This window comes from Lepidochelys olivacea (assembly GCF_965140295.1).
Source record: "Lepidochelys olivacea isolate rLepOli2 genome assembly, chromosome: 7".
In the NCBI taxonomy this organism is placed as follows: domain Eukaryota; kingdom Metazoa; phylum Chordata; order Testudines; family Cheloniidae; genus Lepidochelys; species Lepidochelys olivacea.
Genome location: NC_140417.1, coordinates 30,685,223 through 30,709,582, shown reverse-complemented (window position 1 = coordinate 30,709,582; position 24,360 = coordinate 30,685,223). Strand labels below are relative to the sequence as shown.

General features: G+C 46.9%; 1 protein-coding gene across 1 annotated transcript; it reads left to right on the top strand.

Moving 5' to 3' along the window:
• The first annotated feature begins 13,428 nt into the window (after positions 1-13,428).
• On the top strand, positions 13,429-22,581 carry CST6 (cystatin E/M). Its single transcript, XM_084633210.1, has 3 exons — positions 13,429-13,665; positions 20,204-20,329; positions 22,193-22,581. Exons 1-3 carry the CDS (start codon positions 13,444-13,446, stop codon positions 22,280-22,282), a joined length of 438 nt encoding a protein of 145 aa, XP_084489336.1. The 5' UTR covers positions 13,429-13,443; the 3' UTR covers positions 22,283-22,581.
• The last annotated feature ends 1,779 nt before the right edge of the window (positions 22,582-24,360 follow it).

Sequence of the window (24,360 nt, the reverse complement as noted above, 5' to 3'; positions counted from 1 at the left end):
TCAGGGGGCAGACTGTATTTGCATAGACACACCTACTTTGCCTAGGTGATCAGCAGACAGACCTGCTTTGCCAGAGTGATCAGTTTGGGTTAAAATTCTCTTTAGTCTTGGATACAGTGTGGGTAATGAAATGTTGTTATCCTTATTGCATGACCAAATATCAGCATAATTGTACTTAATAGACCCTAATTGAAAGGGGTCACCCTAACGTGAAGCTCACTTGTTAAGCGTGGGGGGTAGTGATGACAAATCTAAGTAAAAGTCAGAGATAGTTGTGAAGAAATGTTTCTTCTCACAGGTCCTTAGAGCTGAGCTCCCTGAAAGGACAAGGAAGGTGTTGTGTTGATAAAGCTATACAGAAGACGTAGCAGTGATAGTTCCCCACTACTGATTGAAATCATCACCAAGAGCCAGACTAAATGGTAGAACTTTGCAACACAGTGTTGTAGCTTAAGGCTGCAATGAGCAGAGGCAGCAGTAGAGGAAGAAGAGATGCTGGATTTTTATACTGCTAGGTAAGAAACTGAGGCAAATCACCACTACCCAATATGCTGTAGGGTGAGTGTTTACTTATTTGCATACTTTTGAATAGCTTCAGTGTTTCCCGAATTAATGCTACATTCCCTCTCCTTTTAATACAAGTTTTCTCTTGTTAAACGCAGACTCAGTGCCTGCAAGTGGGGGAGTATTGCCTATTAGAAGTGCTCAGGGTGGTTTTTCAGTTTTCCCAGATTTCTGGGTGGGGGCTTGAGTCAGTTCTGTTTTGTGATTTTACAAGGAACCCCTAAATGTTGAACCTGGCCCTTGTTACTGCCAATACCACATGGGTTACAAGAAGAAGAAGAAGGGTTACATAAAGGTATAGCAATTTTCACTCCCCCCACCCCAAATTTGAACCAATGAGTGCTAGCATCAGAAGCAGGAGCGATACCTTTATGCCACCAGGCCATCTTGAATCCACTGCTCCAGGAGAAATACTTTCTCGATGTGCTATTACCCTGTGGAACTCACAGCTACAAGATATCAAGGCCAAGAACTTGGATCCAAAAAGGGATTGGACATTTCTGTGCCTAACAAGAACATGTGAGTTCTAGTATAATTAAAGTATTTACAAGAGGAATGGATCTAAAGCTGATGGCTTTGGGCCACGAACCCCAACGTGTAATTGAGTCAGGAAGTAATTTTCTGAGAGGCTGGTGTGTGTGTGTGTGTGTGTGTGTGTGTGTGTGATGTGATGGGAGGCTAAATTAAATGTGGTGGTGAGATGCTGTGTGTGTGTGGGTAATAAAACCACCTGAAGAGATAAGGGGGTTCAATCTCAGGTACATCTATGTCCCAGCGTTTCATGTATTTGTTTATCTCACATCTGCCCTATATGATAGGACAGTACGATTAGCCCCATTTTACAGAGAGACTAAGGGCTTGTCTACACTACAGGGGCCCAGCCATGCCTGAGGAAGGAGGTGGAGAGGAATAATACACTGGGTTGGGACCCAGGAGATCTGGCTTCAATTCCTACCTCTGCTACTGACTCCTTGGGCAAGTCATTGCATTGCACCATGCCTCAGTTTCTCCTTCTGTAAAACTGGAGGAATAATCCTTCCTCTGGCTAGTTAGAGTGACAAAGGGACTGCCTCTTACTGTGTGTCTGTGTGGCGTCTGCAACAATGGGGGGGTCTATGAAGTGCCTAGCCCAGTGGGGGCTTTGATCATGCTAAATGCTGCATGGAACCATAGGGAGAGGCAGTCCTGTAATGTCCTATCAATAGGACCCTACCAAATTCACGGTCCATTTTGGTAAATTTCAATCAGAGCATTTTTAAAATCTTGAATTTCATGGTTTCAGATATTTATATCTTGAATGTCACTGTCACAAAGCATAAATACGTATTTAAACATGTAAAGCCCTTAAGTCAGCATTTCTCAAGCTGGGGGTCCCAACCCAAAAAGGGATCCAAAGGTTATTTTGTGTGTGTGTGTGGGCTGGGGGGTTATAGTATTGCCACCCTTACTTTTGCATAGTCTTCAGAACTGGGTAGCCAGAGAGCCGCAGCGACTGGCTGGATGCCCAGCTCTGAAGGCAGCGCTGCGGTCAGCAGCAGTGCAGAACTAAGGGTGGCAATACAGTGACCCCCTTCCCCTCCTGCAATAGTCAGATTTCACAGGGGAGACCAGATTTAAGTCTGTGATGCCCTACCTGTCAATTTTGCAGATGAGGAAATTAAGAACGTAAGTGTGACGTGTCATTCCATATTCTTTGTGAAGAAATGCTTATGATATGAATACGACATAACTATTATGTACTTTAAGCAAGATGGACCATGTAAGGTATCATTGGAAAGGTTATGATTTACTGAATATGATTTTCCTATTTGTATGCATGTGTCATTTCTGTTTCTGAAATCAGAAATATTGACTATGTATCTGTATTTCAACTATGTTACTTTGGGTGACGCCCCCTGCTAACATGTCAGGTACAACAATCAAAAAACTTGACAGTGCTGATGGCCCATCAGCAAGAGAAAATGGACTGTAAAAGAGCTTAGTCTTCCTGTAAACTGTGGGTCAGCCTGTGAAGAATGGCTACAGGGGCCCTCCAGAGGCATGTGACCATGTCATCTGATACTGGAACCCATCTTGAATTCTGTACTTTTCCACGAGAAGCTGGGGTGTGTGTGTGTGTGTGTCAAACTAGGAAACAAAGGACTCCCGCCTTATGCAAATCCTATTTAAGTGTGGGGAGTTAGGTAATCCAGGTTGTCAGTTCTTCCCTGCTACCCCATCCAATATGACTGCTGGGAACAACTAAGACTGAACTGGGAGGAAGAACTGGACCCAGGCTGGAAGGGCATCTGGCCTGTGAAGATTATTAGAACCCCATTTAGGGTGAGAACTTACATATAACCAGTTTCTTTAGTGTATTAAGCTTAGTGTGCATACTCTGTTTTATTTTCTTAGTAATCTGCCTTGTTCTGTCTGCTACCTCCTTAACTACTTAAAATACACCTGTTATAGTTAATAAATATATTTGTGGTTTACAATATAATCCAGTTTATGTGATTTCTACCTCAGTGGGCGAGAAGTTGTGCATACCCTCCTCCACATTGAGGGAAGAGGTGAATTTCATATAATTTTGGGTTTATACTCCAAGGGAGGGTGGACATCTGGGTGCTGTGGCAAGTCCCTTAAGGTGAGTCTTCCCAGAGTGGATCTCTGGCTGTCTGTGCACCTGGGTGTGGCCCTGCCTGTGTGCTAGGCTGGAAAAGGCTGGGGAGCCTAGCCCAGCAAGGACAGCTAAAAGGGGGCCCAGGCTGACAGAACAGTCTGACTCAGTGGCATCCCAGCACACCAGGTGGCATCCCAGGGGATCCAGCCCATCACAATAAGAACATAAAAATGACCACACTGGGTCAGACGAAAAGTCCATCTAGCCCAGTATCCTGTCTTCCGACAGTGGCCAATGCCAGGTGGCCCAGAGGGAATGAACAGAACAGGTAATCATCAAGTGATCCACCCCCTGTCGCCCATTCCCAGGTTCTGGCAAACAGAGGCTAGGGACACCATCCTTGCTCATCCTGGCTAATAGCCATTGATGGACCTATCCTCCATGAATTTATCTAGTTCTTTTTTGAACCCTGTTACAGTTTTGGCCTTCACAACATCCTCTGGCAAAGAGTTCCACACGTTAACTGTGCATTGTGTGAAAAAATACTTCCTTTTGTTTGTTTCAAACCTGCTGCCTATTAATTTCATTTGGTGACCCCTGGTTCTTGTGTTATGAGGAGTAAATAACACTTCCCTATTCACTTTCTCCACGCCAGTCATGATTTCGTAGACCTCAATCATATCCCCCCTTAGTCATTTCTTTTCCAAGCTGAAAAGTCCCAGTCTTATTAACCTCTCTTCATATGGAAGCCGTTCCATGCCCCTAATATTTTTGTTGCCCTTTTCTGAACCTTTTCCAATTCCAATATATCTTTTTTGAGATGGGACAACCATATCTGGAAGCCGTATTCAAGATGTGGGCGTACCATGGATTTATATAGAAGCAATATGATAATTTCTGTCTTGTTATCTATCCCTTTCTTAATGATTCCCAACATTCTGTTTGCTTTTTTGACGGCTGCTGCACATTGAGTGGATGTTTTCACAGAACTCTCCACAATGACTCCAAGATCTTTCTTGAGTGGTAAGAGCAAATTTAGACCCCACCATTTCATCTGTATAGTTCGGATTATGTTTTCCAATGTGCATTACTTTGCGTTTATCAACATTGAGGCACAGAGAGGGGAAGGGCCTTCCCCAAAGACAGTGGCAGAGCCAGGAAGAGAGCCCAGGTGTCTAGTGTCTTACCCACTGACTCTGAGGCCTTGTTCTCTATGAAAACCCCAGCTGTGATCACTGCAGCTGCTGGGCTGTAAAATTGTTTATGGCTTCCTGGGGATTTTTATCATGAGCAAATAGCATCCTGCTGTTTACCTCCCCACCCCGCTAAAGACACAAACTCCTGCAGCCACAGACAGTTGGCCAGGCTGCCTGGAGGGTCTGAACACAAATGCATGTTCATGCTCAGCTAGGGAACACTGTGATTGTTCTCCATGTAGTCCTACGAGGCCACTCATTGCCCCCAAGCTTCTCTCCCTCTGATCTGCAGTTATACGCCTCAACACCCCCTCTCCTGCCCCCCATAGCCCCTGCTCCCACCCCCCACCTAGATTAGCACCGCCCACCGGCAGCCATGCCCCATAGTGTCTGCTCCTCTCCCCCACCTGGATTAGCATCCTTTTCCCAAGAACATCCCATCACCTGCCCACCACAGCGCCTGCTGCTATCCCTCACCTGGAGCAGCACCCCCTTCCTCCCAGCTCCCCCACTGCTCCCCCAGCACCCGCCCTCCAAAGCCGTAGTAGATACAGCTGCTGTAGATCTGCACAGTGAAATGCGCCGCCTCCTGGAACTCTGGATCTGAGAGTGGCACCCCCTGCCCAGGGCTTCATTTCAGAAACATTGTGGGGGATCAACGTTGTGTCAGGACATAGAACGTTGGATGTGATTTTATACTATCTCCTGCAAAGTCAGAGGAAGCAAAAAGTGGAGCATATGAGATGGGGGGCAACTGCCAAACTCCTCAGGAGAATGGTCATTTTTGCAACTGAAATCTATCAAGAATGAACTGTGGACAACAATGCCGCAAGAAAGCGATCTGCCCTAAGCATTCTGTGCATCAAAAGTGACAAACTCTGCAGCTTATCATTTGAGGACATCATCAATGACTTTGCTCTCCAAAAATCATGAAAGAAAACGTTTTAAATGTCAGTGTTAAAATGAATGTGATGTGCAGACAGACCTACTGCAGGTTGCACTGCTTCCATAAAGTGAGCTGGCCTGTGTAAGAGTAACTGCTTTTGTATTGCTGTAGATATAAAGTTTTCATATCTACTAATTGAGAAATCATAGATGAAAATGTTAATTTGAAACTATTTTATAATGTCAACAGGCATATTGCAAGACATTCTATTTTTATAACTTCGCCTTTGTACATAGGCAAATATAAAACTATCGTGTTCATAGAATCATAGAATATCAGGGTTGGAAGGGACCTCAGGAGGTCATCTAGTCCAACCCCCTGCTCAAAGCAGGGCCAATCCCCAACTAAATCATCCCAACCAGGGCTTTGTCAAGCCTGACCTTAAAAACCTCTAAGGAAGGAGATTCCACCACCTCCCTAGGTAACGCATTCCAGTGCTTCACCACCCTCCTAGTGAAAAAGTTTTTCCTCTTATCTAACGTAAACCTCCCCCACTGCAACTTGAGACCATTACTCCTCCTTCTGTCATCTGCTACCACTGAGAACAGTCTAGATCCATCCTCTTTGGAACCCCCTTTCAGGTGGTTGAAAGCAACTATCAAATCCCCCCTCATTCTTCTCTTCCGCAGACTAAACAATCCCAGTTCCCTCAGCCTTTCCTCATAAGTCATGTGTTCCAGTCCCCTAATCATTTTTGTTGCCCTCTGCAGGACGTTTTCCAATTTTTCCACATCCTTCTTGTAGTGTGGGACCCAAAACTGGACACAGTACTCCAGATGAGGCCTCACCAATGTCGAATAGAGGGGAACAATCACGTCCCTCGATCTGCTGGCAATGCCCCTACTTATACATCCCAAAATGCCATTGGCCTTCTTGGCAACAAGGGCACACTGTTGACTCATATCCAGCTTCTCGTCCACTGTAACCCTTAGTTGATATATTTAATGTCCTTTCTGGGCAAAATAATAGTCATTTTTTTATGGTATGGGGCCTCTTACACTTGACATAGCTTAGGGCCTCAGACAGAATGTCATAATCCGGCCCCGTTTTTCTGCATGCAAATGATGACCCTGCAGCCCAGCCTCCCTGCCCCCAGAGTGAGGGGAACCCCTAGGGGGAGCAGGCAGTGCAAACAGAGACATGCCACTGCAGCAGGCAACACCATGGGCTAGAATGGCCAGGCCAAGGCAGGGGAGGAGGGTGGAAAATAGAGGGATGGAGCCCCACCCACAGGAATGCACCTGGATCAGCAAAGTACGGGACGTGGACGGGGTCTATTACAAACCACCAAATCCAACCAGAGAGCAGGTTGAGATGCTCCTTAAGCATCTGTCTAGAATGTGTGGAAAGAAAAATTGTTGCTGTGTGGGACTTGAATTTGGGAGCCATCTGCTGGAGGGCCTTAAGCAACAAGTAGTAAAGCATCATGAGCATTTCTAAACATTGCACAGGATGAGTTTCGAGCACAAATGGTGTCACACCCAACATGTAGTAACTCTATTTTGAACCTCATCATGATGACTAGAGAGGAATGAATCACTGGATGAGAAGTTGCTGGTTGACAAGGGACCAGTGATCATGACCCGCTTACATTCAATATGGGCTAACAGAAGCCAGTCCCTACACTTGGGGCTCCAAAAGGGCTAATTTCCCCAAAGGTGAAGAAAATTGTGAGCAAAATTGACTGGGTGGGGGGAGAAATTTAGACAGAAAAAATGTGAATGGAAATTGGGAGATTTTAAGAGGCGTTTATTAGTTGACCAAAAAGCCAGAGGAAAGAGGACAGTTTTAGCTAGAAGTCCTCCCTGGCTCAGTGCAAAGCGAAGGCAACAATTAGAATGAAAAAAGCAATATGTAACAAATGGAAAAGGGGGGCAATAGATAGAAATGGATCTAAATTAGAAGTTATAAAGTGCAGAAAATATACAAGGCAAGCTAAAGACATCAGGGAAAATCCGTGGTTGGCTGGGCTAAGGGCAATAAGAAGGAGTTTTTAAAGTATGTTAGGAATAAATGAAATCCTAAGAATGGTGTCAACTCATTGTGAGATGAAGATGGTAAAACTGCTAATAATGATGCAGAAAAGGCAGAAATGTTCAATAAATTATTTATTCTTTATTTGAGAAGAAGCAGGATGATGTGCTTATATCATATGAGGATGAGGAAGTACTTACAAGTCAATTAGTAACTGAGGAGGATGTTAGACAACAACTACTATGGATAAACATTTTTAAAATCTGCAAGCCCGGATAACTTGCACCCAAGAGTCCTAAAATAGTTGGCAAAGGAGTGCCCCCACTGATGTCCATTTTTAATAAATCTGGGAATACCAATTACATTCCGGAAGACTGAATGAGTCTAATGTTATGCCAATATTTAAAAAGGGCAAGCTGGATGACCTGGGTAACTGTAGGCTGGTTAGCCAGACATCCATCTAGGGCAAAATAATGGAAAAGCTGAAATGGGATTTAACTGAAGGATAATTAGTGCCAGTCAACATGGTTTTATGTATAAGCCCTGTGGCCTGATGCTCTATAGGAGAAGGACCCTCTACAGGAGAGATCCCAGAGGACTGGAAAGGGGCAAATATAGTACCTATCTATAAAAAGGGGAATAAGGACAACCCAGGGAATTATAGACCAGTCATCTTAACTTTGATACCTAGAAAGATAATGGAGCAAATAATCAAATAATCAATTTATAAGTGCCTAGAAGATAATAAGGTGATAAGCAATAGTCTACATGGCTTTGTCAAGAACAAATCATGTCAAACCAACCTAATATCCTTCTTTGTCAGGGTAGTAAGCCTTTTGGATGGGGGGAAGCAGTAGATGTGATATTTCTTGACTTTAGTACAGTAACAAATTTTAAGGCCTAACGGCAACAAATAAATAAATTAAACAGCAAATAAGTCACCAGGACCAGCTGGTATTCACCCAAGAGTTCTCAAGGAACTCAAATATGAAATTGTAGAACTAGTAACTGATATTTAACCTATCACTTAAATCAGGCTCTGAACTAGATGACTGGAGGATAGGTAATGTAATGCCAATTTTTAAAATAAGGCTCCAGAGGTGATCCTGGCAATTAAAAGTGAGTTAGCCTTTAACTCACTGGGGAGGTGGAGGGATAGCTCAGTGGTTTGAGCTAAATTGGATTGGGCCAAAAATTGGGGATTGGTCCTGCTTTGAGCAGGGGGTTGGACTAGATGACCTCCTGAGGTCCCTTCCAAGCCTGATATTCTATGATTCTAACTTCAGTACCAGGATAATTGTTTGAAACTATAGTGAAGAACAGAATCATCAGACACAAAGGTGATCATGATTTGTTGGGGAAGAATCAACAAGGCTTTTGTGAAGGGAAATCATGCCTCACAATCTATTACAATCCTTTGAAGGGGTCAACAAACGTGGACAAGGGTGATCCTGTTGTTGTTGTAGTGTATTTGGACTGACAGAAAGCCTTTGATAGGTCCCACACCAAACACTCTTAAGCAAAGTAAGGAGTCAGGGGATAAGAGGGAAGGTCCTCTCATGAATCAGTAACTGGTTACAAGACAGGAGACAAAGGGTAGGACTCAATGGTCAGTTTTCGCAGTGGAGAGAGATAAATAGCGGTGTCCCAGGGGTCTGTTCTGGGACCAGTCCTAGTCCACATATTCATAAATGATCTGGAAAAAAGGGTAAACAGTGAGGCGGCAAAGTTTGCAGATGATACAAAACTACTCAAGGTAGTTAAGTCCAAAGCAGACTGCAAAGAGTTACAAAGGGATCTCATGAAACTGGGTGACCGGGCAACAAAATGGCAGATGAAATTCAATGTTGATAAATGCAAAGTAATATACACTGGAAAACATAATCCCAACTCTACATACAAAATGATGGGCTCTAAATAAAGAAAGGAAAGAGCAAGAACTTGGAGTCGTTGTGGAAAGTTCTCTGAAAACATCTGCTCGATGTGCAGCATCAGTCAAAACAGCAAACAGAATGTTAGGAACCATAAGGAAAGGGATAGATGAAAGACAGTAAATATCATAATGCACCTATAAATCCATGGTATGCCCACATCTTGAATACTTCATCAAGTTCTGGTCACCCCATCTCAAAAAGATAGATTAGATTGGAAAAGGTACAGAAAAGGGCAACAAAAAAGACTGGGAGTATGGAAGAGCTTCCATACAAGGAGAGATCAAAAAGACTGGGACTTTTCATCTTGAAAAAGAGATGACTAAGGCGGGACACAGTAGAGGTCTATAAAATCATGAATGATTGGAGAAAGTGAATAAGTGTTATTTAAGCCTTCACATAACACAAGAACCAGGGGTTACCAAATGAAATTAATAGGCAGCAGGTTTAAAACAAACAAAAGGAAGTACTTCTTCACAAGATGAACAGTCAACCTGTGGAACTCCTTGCCAGTGGATGTTGAGAAGGCCAAAAGTATAACTGGTCTCAAAAAATAATTAGATAAGTTCATGGAGGATAGGTCCATCAAGGGGTATTAGCCAAGATGGCTAAGCCTCTGATTGCCAGAAGCTGGGAGTGGATGACAGCAGATGGCTCACATGATGATTGCCCTCTTCTGTTCATTCCCCTGAAGCATCTGGCATTGGCCACTGTCAGAAGACAGGATCCTGGGCTAGATGGACCACTGATCTGACCCAGTTTGGCCATTCTTATGTTACATTTCTCAGTAAGACTTTTGATACTGTCTCACATGGCCTTCTCATACGCAATGGTTCACAATCAAGCTGGACGTGTATAGCAAGTGGGGTCCCACAAGGATCTGCCCTAGGTCCAATTCCATTTAATATCTTAATTGATAAATTGGGTAATGGCATAGAGAGTGCACTTGTAGAGTTTGCAGGTGATAGCATGCTGGGAGGGGTTGAAAGCTAAATTTCCTGTAAGCTGCGCGGCTGTGTAGCGCCCTATTTAGCACTGTGCAGGTGCTCAGGGAACCCGCCTGGGAACCTGCTGCGGCCAGGGGAGGGGCACCGCTGCCCCAGCCCCAACCTAGCCCAGCCCCTAACCTGCCAGAGCCGGGGAGGCCCCCTGGCCCCAAGTATTCCACGGCCCGGAGCTGTTGCGGCCAGGGCTCCCCTACCCTGGCCCGAACCTAGCCGATGTGGCATGGTGAGGCCCCAGCTGCAGACAGGGCAGCCTGGTCTGGCCCCAGCTGCAGCCGGGGCAGCCTGGCCCAAACCCAGGTTGCCCTGTCAGGACCGAGTTGCGGTGGCCTGGCCTGATCCCAAATCCGGGCAGCCCAGCCCAAACCCAGCCACAGCTGGGGCAGCGGGGCCCAAATGGCCTGACCTAGACCCAGCCACAGCCAGGGCGACCCAGCCCAAACCTGGCCGTCCCAGCGTATACCCAGTCTGAACCCGGGCGTCCCGGCCCGTACCTGTTGCAGTTGGAGCTCCCCTCCCTGAACCCAGCCCCGGCCTGGACCTGCGGTGGCTTGGGGAGGGGTGCCTATCCTGCAGCCCCAGCCTGTCCGGCACTATCTTGGTGCATATAACAAAATTCATTCCACACATGGGTGGGAAAAATTACAGGGAACGCTGGTTATAAATGCTTTGGAGAACAAAATTAGAATTTCAAAATGAACTTGACAAAGTGGAGAAATGGTCTGAAATAAATAGGATGAAATTCAATATGAACAAATGCAAAGTACTATTCTTAGGAAGGAATAATGAATTGCACAAATAAAAAATGGGGAAATGACTAGCTAGGAAGGAGCACTGCAGAAAAGGATCTGCGGTTATAATGAATCACAAACTAAATATGAGTCAACAATGTAATATTCTTGCAAAAGAAAGCAAACATCACTGTAGCATGTATTAGCAGGGGTGTTGTAAGCAAGATAGGAGAAGTAATTCTTCCACTCTACTCAGCACTGATAAGGCCTCAGCAGGAGTATTGTGCCCAGTTCTACCTCACTTTAGAAAAAATGTGGACAAATTGGAGAAAGTCCAGAGGAGAGCAACAAAAATAATTAGGGATCTAGCGTACATGACCTATAAGGAAAGATTGAAAAAATTGAGTTTGTTTAGCCTAGAGAAGAGAAGAGAAGACTGAGGGGGGACACGATAGTATGTACAAGGTTGTTATAAAGAGGAGGGTGACAAGATTGTTCTCCTTATCCACTGAGGACAGGACAAAGAGTAATGGGGTTAAATTGCAGCAAGGGAGATTTAGGTTAGATATTAGGAAAAACTTCATAACTGTAGGAGTAGTTAAGCACTGGAACAAATTACCTAGGGAGGGTGTGGAATCTCCATCACTGGAGGTTTTTAAGAACAGGCTATATAAACACCTGTCAGGGATGGGGTAGATAATACTTAGTCCTGCCTCAGTGCAAGGGACAGGACTGGATGACCTAATGAGGGCCCTTCCAGTTCAGCATTTCTATTATTTCTATTGACCCCTGTTGTGGTGAACAGGGAGAAGAGTGGACCAGACACAGCTGCTTGAGAATGCCAGATGGGTAGAAATTTCATGGCTCTGTGCTGTCATCTGTTGGTCAGAGAGGAGCTGTAATAATCACTGGTGCATCCCAGACATCCTTTCCTTTGAGGGCCGGAGATGGACTTGTCTGAAGCTTGGTCTGTGCCAACTCTGGACAACCATGGGGAGCAGCGGACAAGGGAAGCAACTAATGTTAGACATAGACGGCATTACCTCATTAACCACTCACAACGGTGAGAGGACTGAAGTTAAGGCACCTAAAGGTGGGGAGTCTTACCTAATAGATGGTGTTGATTCACTAACTGCTGGCTTTCCCAAGTTTCTTGTGTGTCCCGCACTCCCAATAAAGCCTTTAATCTTTGTGTTTTAAACCCTACACTTGGTGCTTATATGGGGGAGGTATAAGGGTGCCCGGGGTGGTAACTTTCCTGGGTTTCTGGGTGAAGGCTTGAGCCAATGTTGTTCAAGCTTTCAGAAGGAAGCCCTGGATAATTGAACCCATCCCTTTTGGATGGTGACACCTGGCAGATGGGCTATCTGTAGGAAATATGTCTCATCAGAGCTGATTTCATTCGTTGAGGAGATTGTAAGTTTGGTTGATAGAGGTAATGGTTGGTTGTAGATGGAATGTACTTAGACTCGTGTAAGGTGTTTGACTTTATACCATGACAGTCTGATTAAAACATTAGCAATACACAGTATCAATAAAGCACACATGAAATGGATTAAGAACTGGTTAACTGACAGAACTCACAAAGCCTTTCTAGGCTAAACAAACCCAGTTTTTTAGTCTCCTCTTGTAAGATCAGTTCTCCATTCCTCTGATCAGCCTAGGAGCCTTTCTCTGCAGCTGGGCCAGTTTGGATTCCTTTTTCTTGGCCATAGGTGACCAGAGCTACATGCAGTATTCCAGATGAGGTCTTCCCAGTGCCTGGTCCAATGGCATTAAAACTTCCCTTTTGCCACTGGAAAGCTCTTGCCTAATACACTCTAGGACTGCATTTGCCTTTTTTTCATGGCTGCATCACATTGGTGACTCGCAGTTATCCTGTGATCGACAAATACGCATCATCATACAGTTATCCTGTGATGTCCTCTATTGTTTCCAACTGACGAGCTTACGTGGAAATTCCCATTTCTATTACTCCAGTCCTCAGATTTTGTTCTTGTGCAATATTCTGAAGGTGGGATGGCTAAGGGCAGAAGGGAGGAGCTGGGGTAACCGGTCGGGGTCAAGACGGGCAGATGGCTGGGGGGAGGGGTAAGAGCAGAGGGAAGGAGCCAGTCTTGCTGCAGCTGAGCTCAGAAGCGAGGAGGATACCAGCTGAGCACCCAGCTAAGGGGTGTCCTGGCTCCTTGCTGCCTCCCGCCCCGCCCACATTCATTAAGGGCCCCCTCTGCTTTCCCCCCATAACTCCAGCGCCGGTAGCCCAAGGATGCTGTAGGTGTCACAGCAAGGGGCAGGTAGGAGGACACTGGGGGTGGGAGGCAGTACCCACAAGCGTATGGGGCACTTCTCCCGAGTGCTAGAGGCAGATAGGAGGGAAGGAATCAGGGCAGGTGGGGGCCACAGGGGCGGGGCTAAAAGGAGAGGCGGGGCTAGCTGGAGAGGCGGGGCTAGTGGGGCTCTCCTGGGGGCGGCGCCCAGGCCTCTCATTCGCAGCAATGCCGAGCGCCGGAGTGAGCGTGTGCCTGGCGGCGCTGTGGCTGCTGCTCCTGGCGGGGCGGGGGCTGCGCGGGGAGCGCCTGGTCGGGGGGCTGCAGGAGGTGCCGGTCTCGGATCCCGGGGTGCAGGCGGCTGTGCGGTTCGCGGTGGAGGCCTATAACCGGGCCAGCAACAGCCTGCACTACTCCCGGGCGGAGCGGGTGCTGCGGGCTCGCAGCCAGGTCAGGAGGGCCGGGGCTGGAGCCTGCTGTGGGGCAGCGCCGCAGCCGGGGGTGCGGGTGTCCGGGTTGGAGCTGGGGCAGGGGTGGATTCGGGGTGGGGTTTGGGTCCCCTCGGAGAGCCCTGGATCTGACAGAGGACGGAGCTGGGTATAGGCAGGGGGCAGGGACTGGGCCCTGGAGGAGTAGGGGAAGCCCCACAGCCCGGTGGGGTTCAGGGACTGGGCCTGATGGGGGGCAGAGGTGTGGGGGGCTGGGAGGCCCTTGTGGCCAGGTAGGGGACAAGGATGCTGGTTATGGGGTGGCAGGTTGCAGGGAGGTGTCCTGTGAGAGCAACTTTTGTCGGCGCACACACACTGCTGATCCATGGGGCGACGACCAAGGATTCGTGCTAACTTCTTCCGTGACAGCCCAGTGTCTTGCCAGTCTGGGTAACCACTGGGGGAGCCCTGGACCCTGCAAGTCCTCCTCTCTCTGAGCCCCAGTGTCTCAGCTTCCTGTAACAAAACCCAGCTGTAGCCCACGGGCTGTGGAGAAAACCTGGCAAAGAGGAGCATAAGCAGACAGGATGCATATGGGGCAGACCATGGTGGCACCCACTTTCCTGTGCCACTATTTTGTACACGTGTGACCCTGTATCTGAGCCCACAATCTCCGCTCCCACTGAATTACATCTCTAACCCTCCTGGCTGTGGAGAGACCCTTCCCGGAGTGAGTACCAGCGTGGGACTGTCGGGATCCCCATGCAGAGGGTCGTGAGGAAGGGCATTGGTTGGCATCCATGCACCCTGTGTGCCAGAACCTCAGCTCTCATCTAAAATAAAATAATTGTCTCTAGGCCTCCTGCCTGCAGACTTACTCGCCTTCTATGCTTAGGGTGTAACACAGGCCAGGAGGGCGGGAGAAGTGAGTATTGGCTGATAGGCCTATTATTGCTGTATCCAGACAGCAAGAATGCTGCTTTGCAGCAAGGGCATTACCAAGCACCTTGTTTGCCTAGACCCACACCCTGCCCTGCTTCTCTCCTAGTCACCTGGCCACGCAGGCTCACTCCCATTGCCACTGGTTCTCTTCCACCACTGCTGAAAGCACCCAATGCAACAGGGGTTTTGTGGGGGCTCCCCATTTGCTGTCTGGGATATAGTGTGTGTGTGCTCTCCTGCTGATGCTGTGCAAGACCCCGTCTGGGATCAGGGGTGAGGGGGGGCTCCTGTTGTGCTGGGTGGGACCCTGGCTGGGATCTGATGGTCAGGGTCCCATGCACTCTCTTCCCTCTGCCTCTGCCCACTCTGGATTAGCTCACAGTATGTCAACTCTTGGTTGTGTACATGAAAATCTAACTGTGCTGGAGGAAGAAGGCATGTATGATGATGGATCTGGTCTAGGACTGTCTGATCTCATTGTGAGCCCTGATCTCCCTAGAAGGAAAAGTCACAGTTGTTATTGGTGTTACACTAGTGCCTAGAAATCTCAGCTGAGATTGGGGAGGCCCCCCCATCATGTCGGGTGCTATACTGGTTACCGACTAAGATTGGTGGGAGGGCTTGTAGGGGTGGGAAGTTCCCCATCTCCCTTCTCTCTCAGTCGTCATGGTTGTATCCTTCCATCCTATCTCCTCTTTTTCTCCTCCGGTCTAGCGTGAACAGTGCCGGTCCATGGTCTCTTTTTGTGAACTTGTGTACGCTGACCCTGTGCCCTCTTGCTCTCGGAAGCTGGTTTTCACTGAGATGGGTTGTAGCCATCTCATACTGGGCAGATGTGATCTCACAATAGAATATTGCTCCCCACGGAATGTTGTTTACAGCTCTCCAGCGCATAAGGCTCCGAAGAACCAGCCCAGCGAGAAACTGCTGAATTGGAATTCATTTGCAAATTGGATACTATTAATTTAGGTTTAAATAGAGACTGGGAGTGGCTAAGTCATTATGCAAGGTAGCCTGTTTCCTCTTGTTTTTTCCTACCCCCCCCCCCCCAGATGTTCTGGTTTAACTTGGATTTAAACTTGAAGAGTGGTCAGTTTGGATGAGCTATTACCAGCAGGAGAGTGAGTTTGTGTGTGTATGGGGGTGGGGGGGATGTGAGAAAACCTGGATTTGTGCAGGAAATAGCCCAACTTGATTGTCATGCACATTGTGTAAAGAGTTGTCACTTTGGATGGGCTATCACCAGCAGGAGAGTGAATTTGTGTGGGGGGGTGGAGGGTGAGAAAACCTGGATTTGTGCTGGAAATGGCCCACCTGATGATCACTTTAGATAAGCTATTACCAGCAGGACAGTGGGGTGGGAGGAGGTATTGGTTCATATTCTCTGTGTATATATAAAGCCTGCTGCAGTTTCCATGATATGCATCTGAGGAAGTGAGCTGTAGCTCACGAAAGCTTATGCTCTAATAAATTGGTTAGTCTCTAAGGTGCCACAAGTCCTCCTTTTCTTTTTGCGAATACAGACTAACACGGCTGTTACTCTGAAACCTTTGATAATGGTTACTTTGGGCTTCTGTGATGCCTTTTGTCCAAGGCTTGCAGTATGGGGACAAAAGCCCAGATTCTCACTGGGAGCATCTCTGCTTTCTTCGCCATGTCTCATTAGCCTGTGACCGTGGACTTGCTGGTCCGATTCAGCCACCGTTGGTTTCTTGGAGGGGTGAGAGGAGGAACTGGGGAGGGCTCCGTGAAGCGCTACAAGAACAATTGAGGGTCTTGATTCCTGGAACACAGTGACACTGAAAAGGACTTATGAGGTGTGTAGGAACATGAGCTCCCAGTGCGATGCTGTGGCTAACAGGGCTAATGTGACCCTTGGACATCAAAGCAGAGGAATAAGCAAGCAGGAGTAGGGTAATGCTATTACCTCTGTCTACGGTGCAGGGTGGATGTGATTTAAATCATGATTTAAATCACTAGTCAGGAAGACTTGATTTAATAAAAGTGCATTCTTGTTGGTTGGTATAACCTTAATATATATTCTTCACAACTCGGAGATAGATGTAGCTTTCATTTTTAGAAGGTACACACTATACATTTTTAAACAGTGATTTATTTTGAAAACTTTTCAGATTAGTTTTACAGCTATCTCAGAAAATGAATGATTGTTTGGTTATTTCATTTACCAAAAGTAATTGAAGCAGATATTTATGAAGTCATTGGGAGGTGAACTATAACCTGTTGAATTGGAGAATCCTTAATATTTGGAGGATTTTCTTGCCATGCTGTATTAGGAGGAGAACATCACCAGACAGACATTTAAATTGTTTTGTTTAACTAAAACAACAATGTTAAGTATTCTGGATTTTTTTTCTTCAACAGTAAACATGCTATTTTAACAAAAAGCCGTATGTCCCTCGCTTCTCACATTTATCTCCAGACTTCTTTTCCTTGTCCAGATCTATTCCGCCCCCAACAATCTTCTATTCATTGAACTTTTTGAAACTTTGCACTTCTAGAGAGAGGTAAGGGATTGACTCTGTACACAAATTTGCTGAAGGACAATAGAGTTGAAGTCTGTCGTTTCTCACCTCTATATATTTATTTTAAAAACATTTTTTGCTGTTAACAAGCATGTTACTTCTGGAGACCTAAATCCATGGTTTGAGAACTGCAAAACTAAGCATCTCTGATGGTATCTTTTAGACTGAGCACTGAGTCTCATTGGGTAGGTAGAAAGATTAACCTAAATCTGTACAGAAGCCCCTGGAACCCCATAAGATTGGGTCCTAATCCATGAACTGTTGGAACTCATTTACAAAACTTTTCCTAAACATTACATGAATATATTGTCTCATACTATAGAATTTATAATCCCTATTTACATTATAGCTCAAAGACATCTCATCATGGATCTTAATTTAAATTATCTTTAGATAGGTTTTTTCCCTCAAAGCATTTTATCAAAACAATCCAATTTTTTTTAAGTTTTTGTTTTTTAATCATTGATTTTTATCCACCCTGCTATGGTGTCAGTGAGACCACTACCGGGTACTGTCTGGTTCTGGTGTCTACCCTTTGAAAGGGTATCGATGATTGGAGAGAACTCAGAGAAGAGCCACAAAAGTGATTTGAGGGCTGGAAAACCCAGTATTTAGTTTCTCTAGGAGAAGGTGAATAGGTGATTTGATCATGGTCTGCAAGTACCGCCATGGGGAGGAGATTGCTGATAGCGGACCTTTTAACCCAGCGGACAAAGGCAAAATGAGCCCCAACAGCTGGGAGCTGAAGCTGGACAAATTCAGACTAGAAATAAGGTGCACATTTTTAACAGGGAGGGAGATTAACCATTGGACCAGCTGACAGAGGGATGGGGTGGATTCTCCATCGCTTGGAGCCTTTAAACCAAGATGGGATGTCTTCCTACAAGACACACTACCGCTCAACCAAAGGGTGCAGAAATGGCTGGGGGAAACGCTCAGGCCTGTGATATACAGAAGGTCAGAGATGATCGGGATGGTCCCTTCTGGCATTAACGTCTAGGGTTCCCTGCTCCACCAGTTTGAGAAATTCCCTACGGAGTGAACAGTCAGTTTTGGTGCTAAGCTTCCCCATATTAGTGGAACGTGGGCAGAGGCATGCAGTGGAGTTTGGGGCCATACAAACAGGTGGCATAAATACAGGTGCATGCTGCATATTGGCAAGTGGGTGTAAACCACCCACTTGTGGTTGGGCTCTCTAGCATCTACCTGCTCCACTGGAAGGGGAAGAGCTGTAATAGGGACATAAGCTGGAACAACAGGTTGCTGCTTGCATCATGCCTCTTGTATCCTCCTGGTTTTATTTCCTAGTTACACCCTCCCTTCCCACCATGTCCACCTATTCTATGTCTTAATGCTCACTTGTCTATGGAAAGTCTAACCTATACCATGATGATTGAGCTGATCTGGGACTGTCTTGATCTCACCAGGTTCTTTCTAGGGGAGATCTGGGCTAAGTAGGCAGTTATTATGGTAACACCTAGAAGCCTGGGCCAAGACAGCCCCCTCCGTGCTGAGTTTGTGGGCCCTGGTTGTGCCACATGCCGCACAGACACAGAGTGAGAGACAGCCCCTGCCCTGAAGAACTTCTAACCGAAGTAGGCAAAGGGTGGGAGAGGAAGTGGGGGTGCAAAGAAGGGAAGGAACTTGCCCAGGGTCAGTGGCAGAGTGGGGACTAGAACCCAGTGATCTGATTTCCAGCCCAGTGAGCTGTCCCCTGGGCCACATTTCTTGGACTCCTCTTTTTAAAGCGCCAGCTCTTTATTGTCACTGGTGCCAGATGGACCCGGCCATCACAATCCATATCTTCCTTCCATCCATCCACAGAAGATGAGGAAGGATTAGTGGAGTGGCACCTAGTGCTGAGGACAGGGCAGTCCTACAGAGCGATCTGTGTCGCTTGGGGAGCCAGGCCTGTTCCAACACAATGCATTGTAATGTAGCCAGATGCAAAGTTATACATCTAGGAACAAGAAATGCAGGCTGCCCCTATGGACTAGGAGACTGTGTCCTGGAAAGCAGTGACCCTGAGCAGGATTTCGGGGTTACAGTGGACAAGCAGCACAGCATGAGTTCCCAGTGTGATCCTTGCCTGTGTAAACAGGGGAGTAGGAGCAGGGAGGGGATTTTACTTCTGCATATAGCATTGGAGGGAGTGATACTGGAACACTGAGTCCAGTTCTGAGGGCCACATTTTCAAAAGGACATTGAAAAATTGGAGAGGGTGCAGCGAAGAGCCAGAGAAGTGATCAGAGGGCTGGGAAAAAAATGCCTGATGGTGAGAGACTTAATGAGCTCAATGTGATTAGCTTCTAAAACAGACCAAGAGATGCCACGGTTATGGCTATGATTTAGGCACGGGTATTTTTACTAAAGTCAAGTACAGGTCACTGGCAATAACCAAAAAGTCTTTTACTAAAAATACCCCTAACTAAATCTTAGGTGCTGGGGAAGTGGGCCGCTGCTGCTCCTGGGGGTGGCTTTTTATTTTTCAGCCTACTCTGAGGAACAAATAGTGCTCTAAATACAGTAATGGTTGAGTGCACTGGAATGGGACTCAAGAGACCTGAGTTTTATTCCTGGCTCTGTTACTGATCTTAGGCAAGTCCCTTTCCCTCTCTGTGTTGTTGTTTCCTCTCCCACTCTTTGTCTATTGTCCAAGTTCTACAGGTCTGGGACAGTCTTCCATTGATTTCAGTGAGCTTTGGAACAGCCACAGCGCCTGGCATGGGGGCTGCATAGATTTTTATGGGAGGGCAGGAGGAGGAATCTGTGTAGTGCCTGGGAAAAATGGGGTCCTGACCTCAGTCCAGGGGTGGTTTCTGCACAGTGCCTGGCACAAATGTAGGCCCTGATTTCGGTCTGGAGGTGGTGGGGGAGAGAGGCTGTCTGTGCAGTTGTTGACATGATGGAGGCCACAACTGAGATTGGGGGGGCCTCTCAAGCACTACCCTCTGCAAACAGAACACTTGCAGTTTTTGGAGCTGAAACTCTTGATTCCTCAATTTTCCACTGTTGATCAGAAGTGGGAAATGTCTAGAACCTTCCTCACTCTGGGAATCTCTGCTCTTGTTCCAGGTGGTGGCTGGCATGAAATATTACCTGACCGTTCAGCTGGTGACAACACAGTGCCGGAAAAATGGGGCAGGCCTTGGAAACGGGGATGTCAGCACATGCCCCTTGCCGCCAGCATCAGAGCAACAGGTGAGCAGAGAAAACTGCATAGCGTCTAGTTGAGGTGTCAACTTTGTGTGGGCTCAGTTCTGTCTTGTGAGGTCAGGGATCCCTGCCTGGCATGGAACTTATTTGTAGAACCACAGCACCTACAAGTTCCAGTCATGGGCCAGGACCCCATTGTGTTCAGTGCTGTACAAACAGAACAAAAAAAAAGCCCCAGAGAGCTTCCAATCTAGGTATAAGACAAAAGATGGCAGACAAACCGGGGAGCCACAATTGGACAGTGGCCTCAGCACACCCGCAGTCTGGCTGTTGAATTTGTTTTTGTAGGCATCATGGTAGAGGAGAACTTTAAGGAAGTATTTGAAGGAGGGTAGTGCGATAGCTTTGCAGATGTGTACGGGGAGCTTCTCCCAAGCAGGAGGGACAGCATCTTGAAACATCTGGAAAGCAACACCTTTAGGTGGACTTGGGTTACTTTGGACGATTTAGAGTACAGGGTGCTGCACAACATCTCTTACCTCGGGCAAGTCCCTCCCACTTCACTGTGCCTGTTTCCCCTGCCCACCCTTCATCTATTTGGATTGCAAGTTCTGTGGAGTAGGGATTGTCAGAACCTGGCACAGTGGGGCCATGATCACAGGTAAGGTTTATGGGTGCTAGTGTAATATAAATAAGCTTAGGGAGTATCTCAGTCTTCAAGTGGATACATCATAAGTTTTGTGTTAACAGTGTCTCAAAGCTTCATAGTAATTTAAAATAATGAAAATGTTTCTAATTTTAAAACAAGCCCCTAGCAATCCAAACACTGGCACTGAATGTAACCAGTGTGTGAAATTGACTTTCCCCAGAATGTAAACAGAAGTGAAACTGACAATTGTAGTTCCTTTTCACCATCCCCCTTGAGAGGAATGGTAATAGTAAAAGGGAGTGTTCAGTTAGGATAACGAGACATCAGATTTTCCTTAGGCTCTCTGGAAAATTGTAGCTCTGTGGTCTAAGATGTCCATAATGGGCTGGTCAAAAGTTTTCCACTGAAATTGTTTGTTCAATGAAAAATTTAGTTTTGGCAAAATCCCAACTAAACTTTGGCGTGTGTGCAAAAAGTGCCCTCTTGCCACAGAAAATATCAATATTTCAGCCATAAACTGAAATATATCCATGCAGAATGGCACCATAGCACTTCATAGGTGTTGTCGTTTGGGGACTTGGGGCTCCTATTATGCTCTGTAAGCCAGGCTCCCTGTCCAGCCTGCATCTCACTGCCACAGACTGGCTAAGAGGTGAATCTTGAGAGATGGAGTCTGGCCAGAGAGTGCAAACTATCAGGGGAATGGGAGATGAGGCACTCAAATTACAACTCTTGCGAAGCACCACAGCGCCATATTGAAATCCAAATAGCTGTTTTTGGCTGAAAGATTTTTGGGGGTTGGATAGTTTTGCCCAAAAGTAGAAATGTTCTGTGGAAGGGAAGCCTATTTACACCCTACCCTATCAGTAGTGACTCGGGTAAGGAATCCTAAATAAAGAAGCCCCTAACCTTTTAACCCGATGGTGCCCTTTGGAGAAAGTAAAATAGGAAACAAAAGACACTTTTAACAGACTGGGTGTATGGGGCATAAATTGACTCGCTGTTAGTGTTGGGATTATCTGAAGCTATGCATGGGTGCTGGTTTGGGATCACACTGGTAAATTATTAGTTCCCATCAATAAACTACACAAAAGTTTCATACCAGTGCTGCGTGAGTGGGTGCTTTCACTGTCCCTAAAACCTTGGGCCTGATTCTTGCGCTGCAGTGTACCTGGACATAAGCCAGTTCAGCCAGGTATTACAGCAGCCATACTGTGTTTCATGACTATCTAATTGTGGGACGTTTTTCCCCCCTGCAGAAACTGCTCTGTGAGTTCCAGGTCTGGTCCCGTCCCTGGCTCAACCAGACAGAGTTACTATCTGCGAACTGCTCTGTGTCTCGCTCCTAAAACCCATCCCATCTGACGACAGCGAACTGATCTGCCATTGATCGATGCTGCCTGGGGGTCACGCTGGCCCTCCTTCTGTTGCTGCCTCTTCTCTCTAATCCCCATATTCCCCACCAGGTGGAGGAAGATCAGGATCTTAGATCTCCTCCTCTCCCCCAATCAGGGCAGGACTGGAAATGGCTGAGCCATCTTCTGTAGTGTCTGATTGTTCAGCCTTGCTTAATGACCAGACTGAAGCCCTTGGATGCTTTCTGATTTGGCATCCCATATGATGTAGGGAATAAAAGTGATTCACCATGGTTCAGTGGCTGGTGTTTTTCTTCCCCTCAGTTCCTCCATTTCTCTTTCCTGTTGTTGAGTACTTCATAGATTTCGAGGCAATTGTGCTCCTCTTTGCTGACCTGTGAGATGCAGACCATGGAATCTCATCCAGCCCATATCTGGCAGTTGAGCTACAGCATAACTTTTATTTCAGACGGGTATCCAGTCTTGATTTAAAGACTCTTAAGTAATAGCAAATCCACCTAATTCTTCTGTACTCAGTTCCTGATGTATCCAGGAAAAGGGCAGTATCCCTTTAAATATCTCAAGTCCTCCAGGAGTGCCCACAGTCTTCTGAGTTAAAGCAGTCAGAGCAGGGGTCTATACAGAGCTAGGCTTTACATCTGTTCTCAGGCTATCTGAGAACAGGGCTAAGCCAGGAGTTCTGATCCCAGCTACCTTGCACTATGGGGAAGATGAATAAGGTCTAAAAGCCCAGTGGGCTGAACAGACGTGGCAACAGGCAGCTTTGTGGGTCTGGTGGACAGACAGCATGAGCTGGATCCATCTTGAGTTGTGATAAAGAAATGCCTGCTTCCCAAGGTAAAGACAGTGCTGGCCTGACCTGAACGGCAACCTGACTCAGATTGAGCCAAACTGCTTGGAGCTCGATGGACCTTTACATCTGGGCCCCAGGGTGGGGGGCCAGGCTGGTTCAGTGGGGTGGGGACTGGAACATGAGGGGCCTTTCCCTCCTAGAGGCACTCTCTCTGATGTGGCCCAAAGGTGGGGGAGTAGCTGGCTCAGGGGGAGGGGATGGGGGTTCAGGCTGAAGTGGGAGGAGCAGAGGCAGGACCCTGAATATTGGCCAAGGGCTAAGTGTGCTCTGGCTCCAAGAACCATTCTGGGCTAGGTGCAGGAATGGCTGGGGGGATGCTCTGAATTGTTCTGCAGGAGGCTGGATTAGACTAGAAGCTCTTTGGGACAGGCCCCAGCTTTGTTCTGTATCTGTATAGGACCTAGTGGACAGGGTCCTGGCCCGTGCCTGGGGCTGGTGGTTGCTGTCGCCCCCCAGATGCTAATAATGGTCCTTTCTGCCCTTACAATCCATAACACTGCCAGAGACTTGGCTAAGGAGCAGAAATAAAATGAGCCCAAGCGTCATCTACTGGCCACTTGGGGTTACTCTAAAATCTGCAGGGTCTCCCTCAGTTGCAGAGAAAATTCATATCCCACTGCACCTCAGATGCCACCCGTGTATAGGAATAGGGTGGTATCCCTTTAAATAGCATGTGAGCCCACTACCGGTACTCGCTGTGTTCTGTGAGTGACAAGCTGGTGCAACATCCCCACCCCCCCGAGCTGCAGTGGGTACGTAGCTAGGCCTGGCACGTTGTGCACCCTAAAAATAAAATGAGGAGCCCTAGCTGTAATAAAGTGGTTGGGATAGAGTTAATGGGGTTACTCAGCGTATTCTGGGATGGAACTGTGCTCCCCCCCTCCCTCCCTTCTTGCTTTAGCTGCTGGGTGGGGGAGTTTCCCCCCCCAACTCTGTTGTGATGCCCTCCAGTAAAGCAGCAGGTTCCAGCCTGCAGTGCTGGGCGTAGACCTAGTGGTCCTGTGGATGTGGTTTGTTTTTAAATAAAGACTTTCCAGCAAATCAAAAACTCTCTTATTTGTCCTGATCTGTTGGGGGCTTGTACTGTGTCAAGAGCAACAGCAGCACTCTGGGTCCATTTTTTTAAAATGTAAAAACAAAACTATCCCCAGAATAGACCTGACTCGTATCTTGCATTTCTTCTACAAAGCTCTGATTG

What these genes read in the sequence shown, in the direction of transcription:
- CST6 (XM_084633210.1), top strand. Translation starts at nt 13,444, where the DNA reads ATGCCGAGCGCCGGAGTGAGCGTGTGCCTGGCGGCGCTGTGGCTGCTG. An exon ending in TGCTGCGGGCTCGCAGCCAG is followed by an intron (nt 13,666 to 20,203) that starts GTCAGGAGGGCC and finishes CTCTTGTTCCAG; the next exon opens with GTGGTGGCTGGCATGAAATA. An exon ending in CGCCAGCATCAGAGCAACAG is followed by an intron (nt 20,330 to 22,192) that starts GTGAGCAGAGAA and finishes TCCCCCCTGCAG; the next exon opens with AAACTGCTCTGTGAGTTCCA.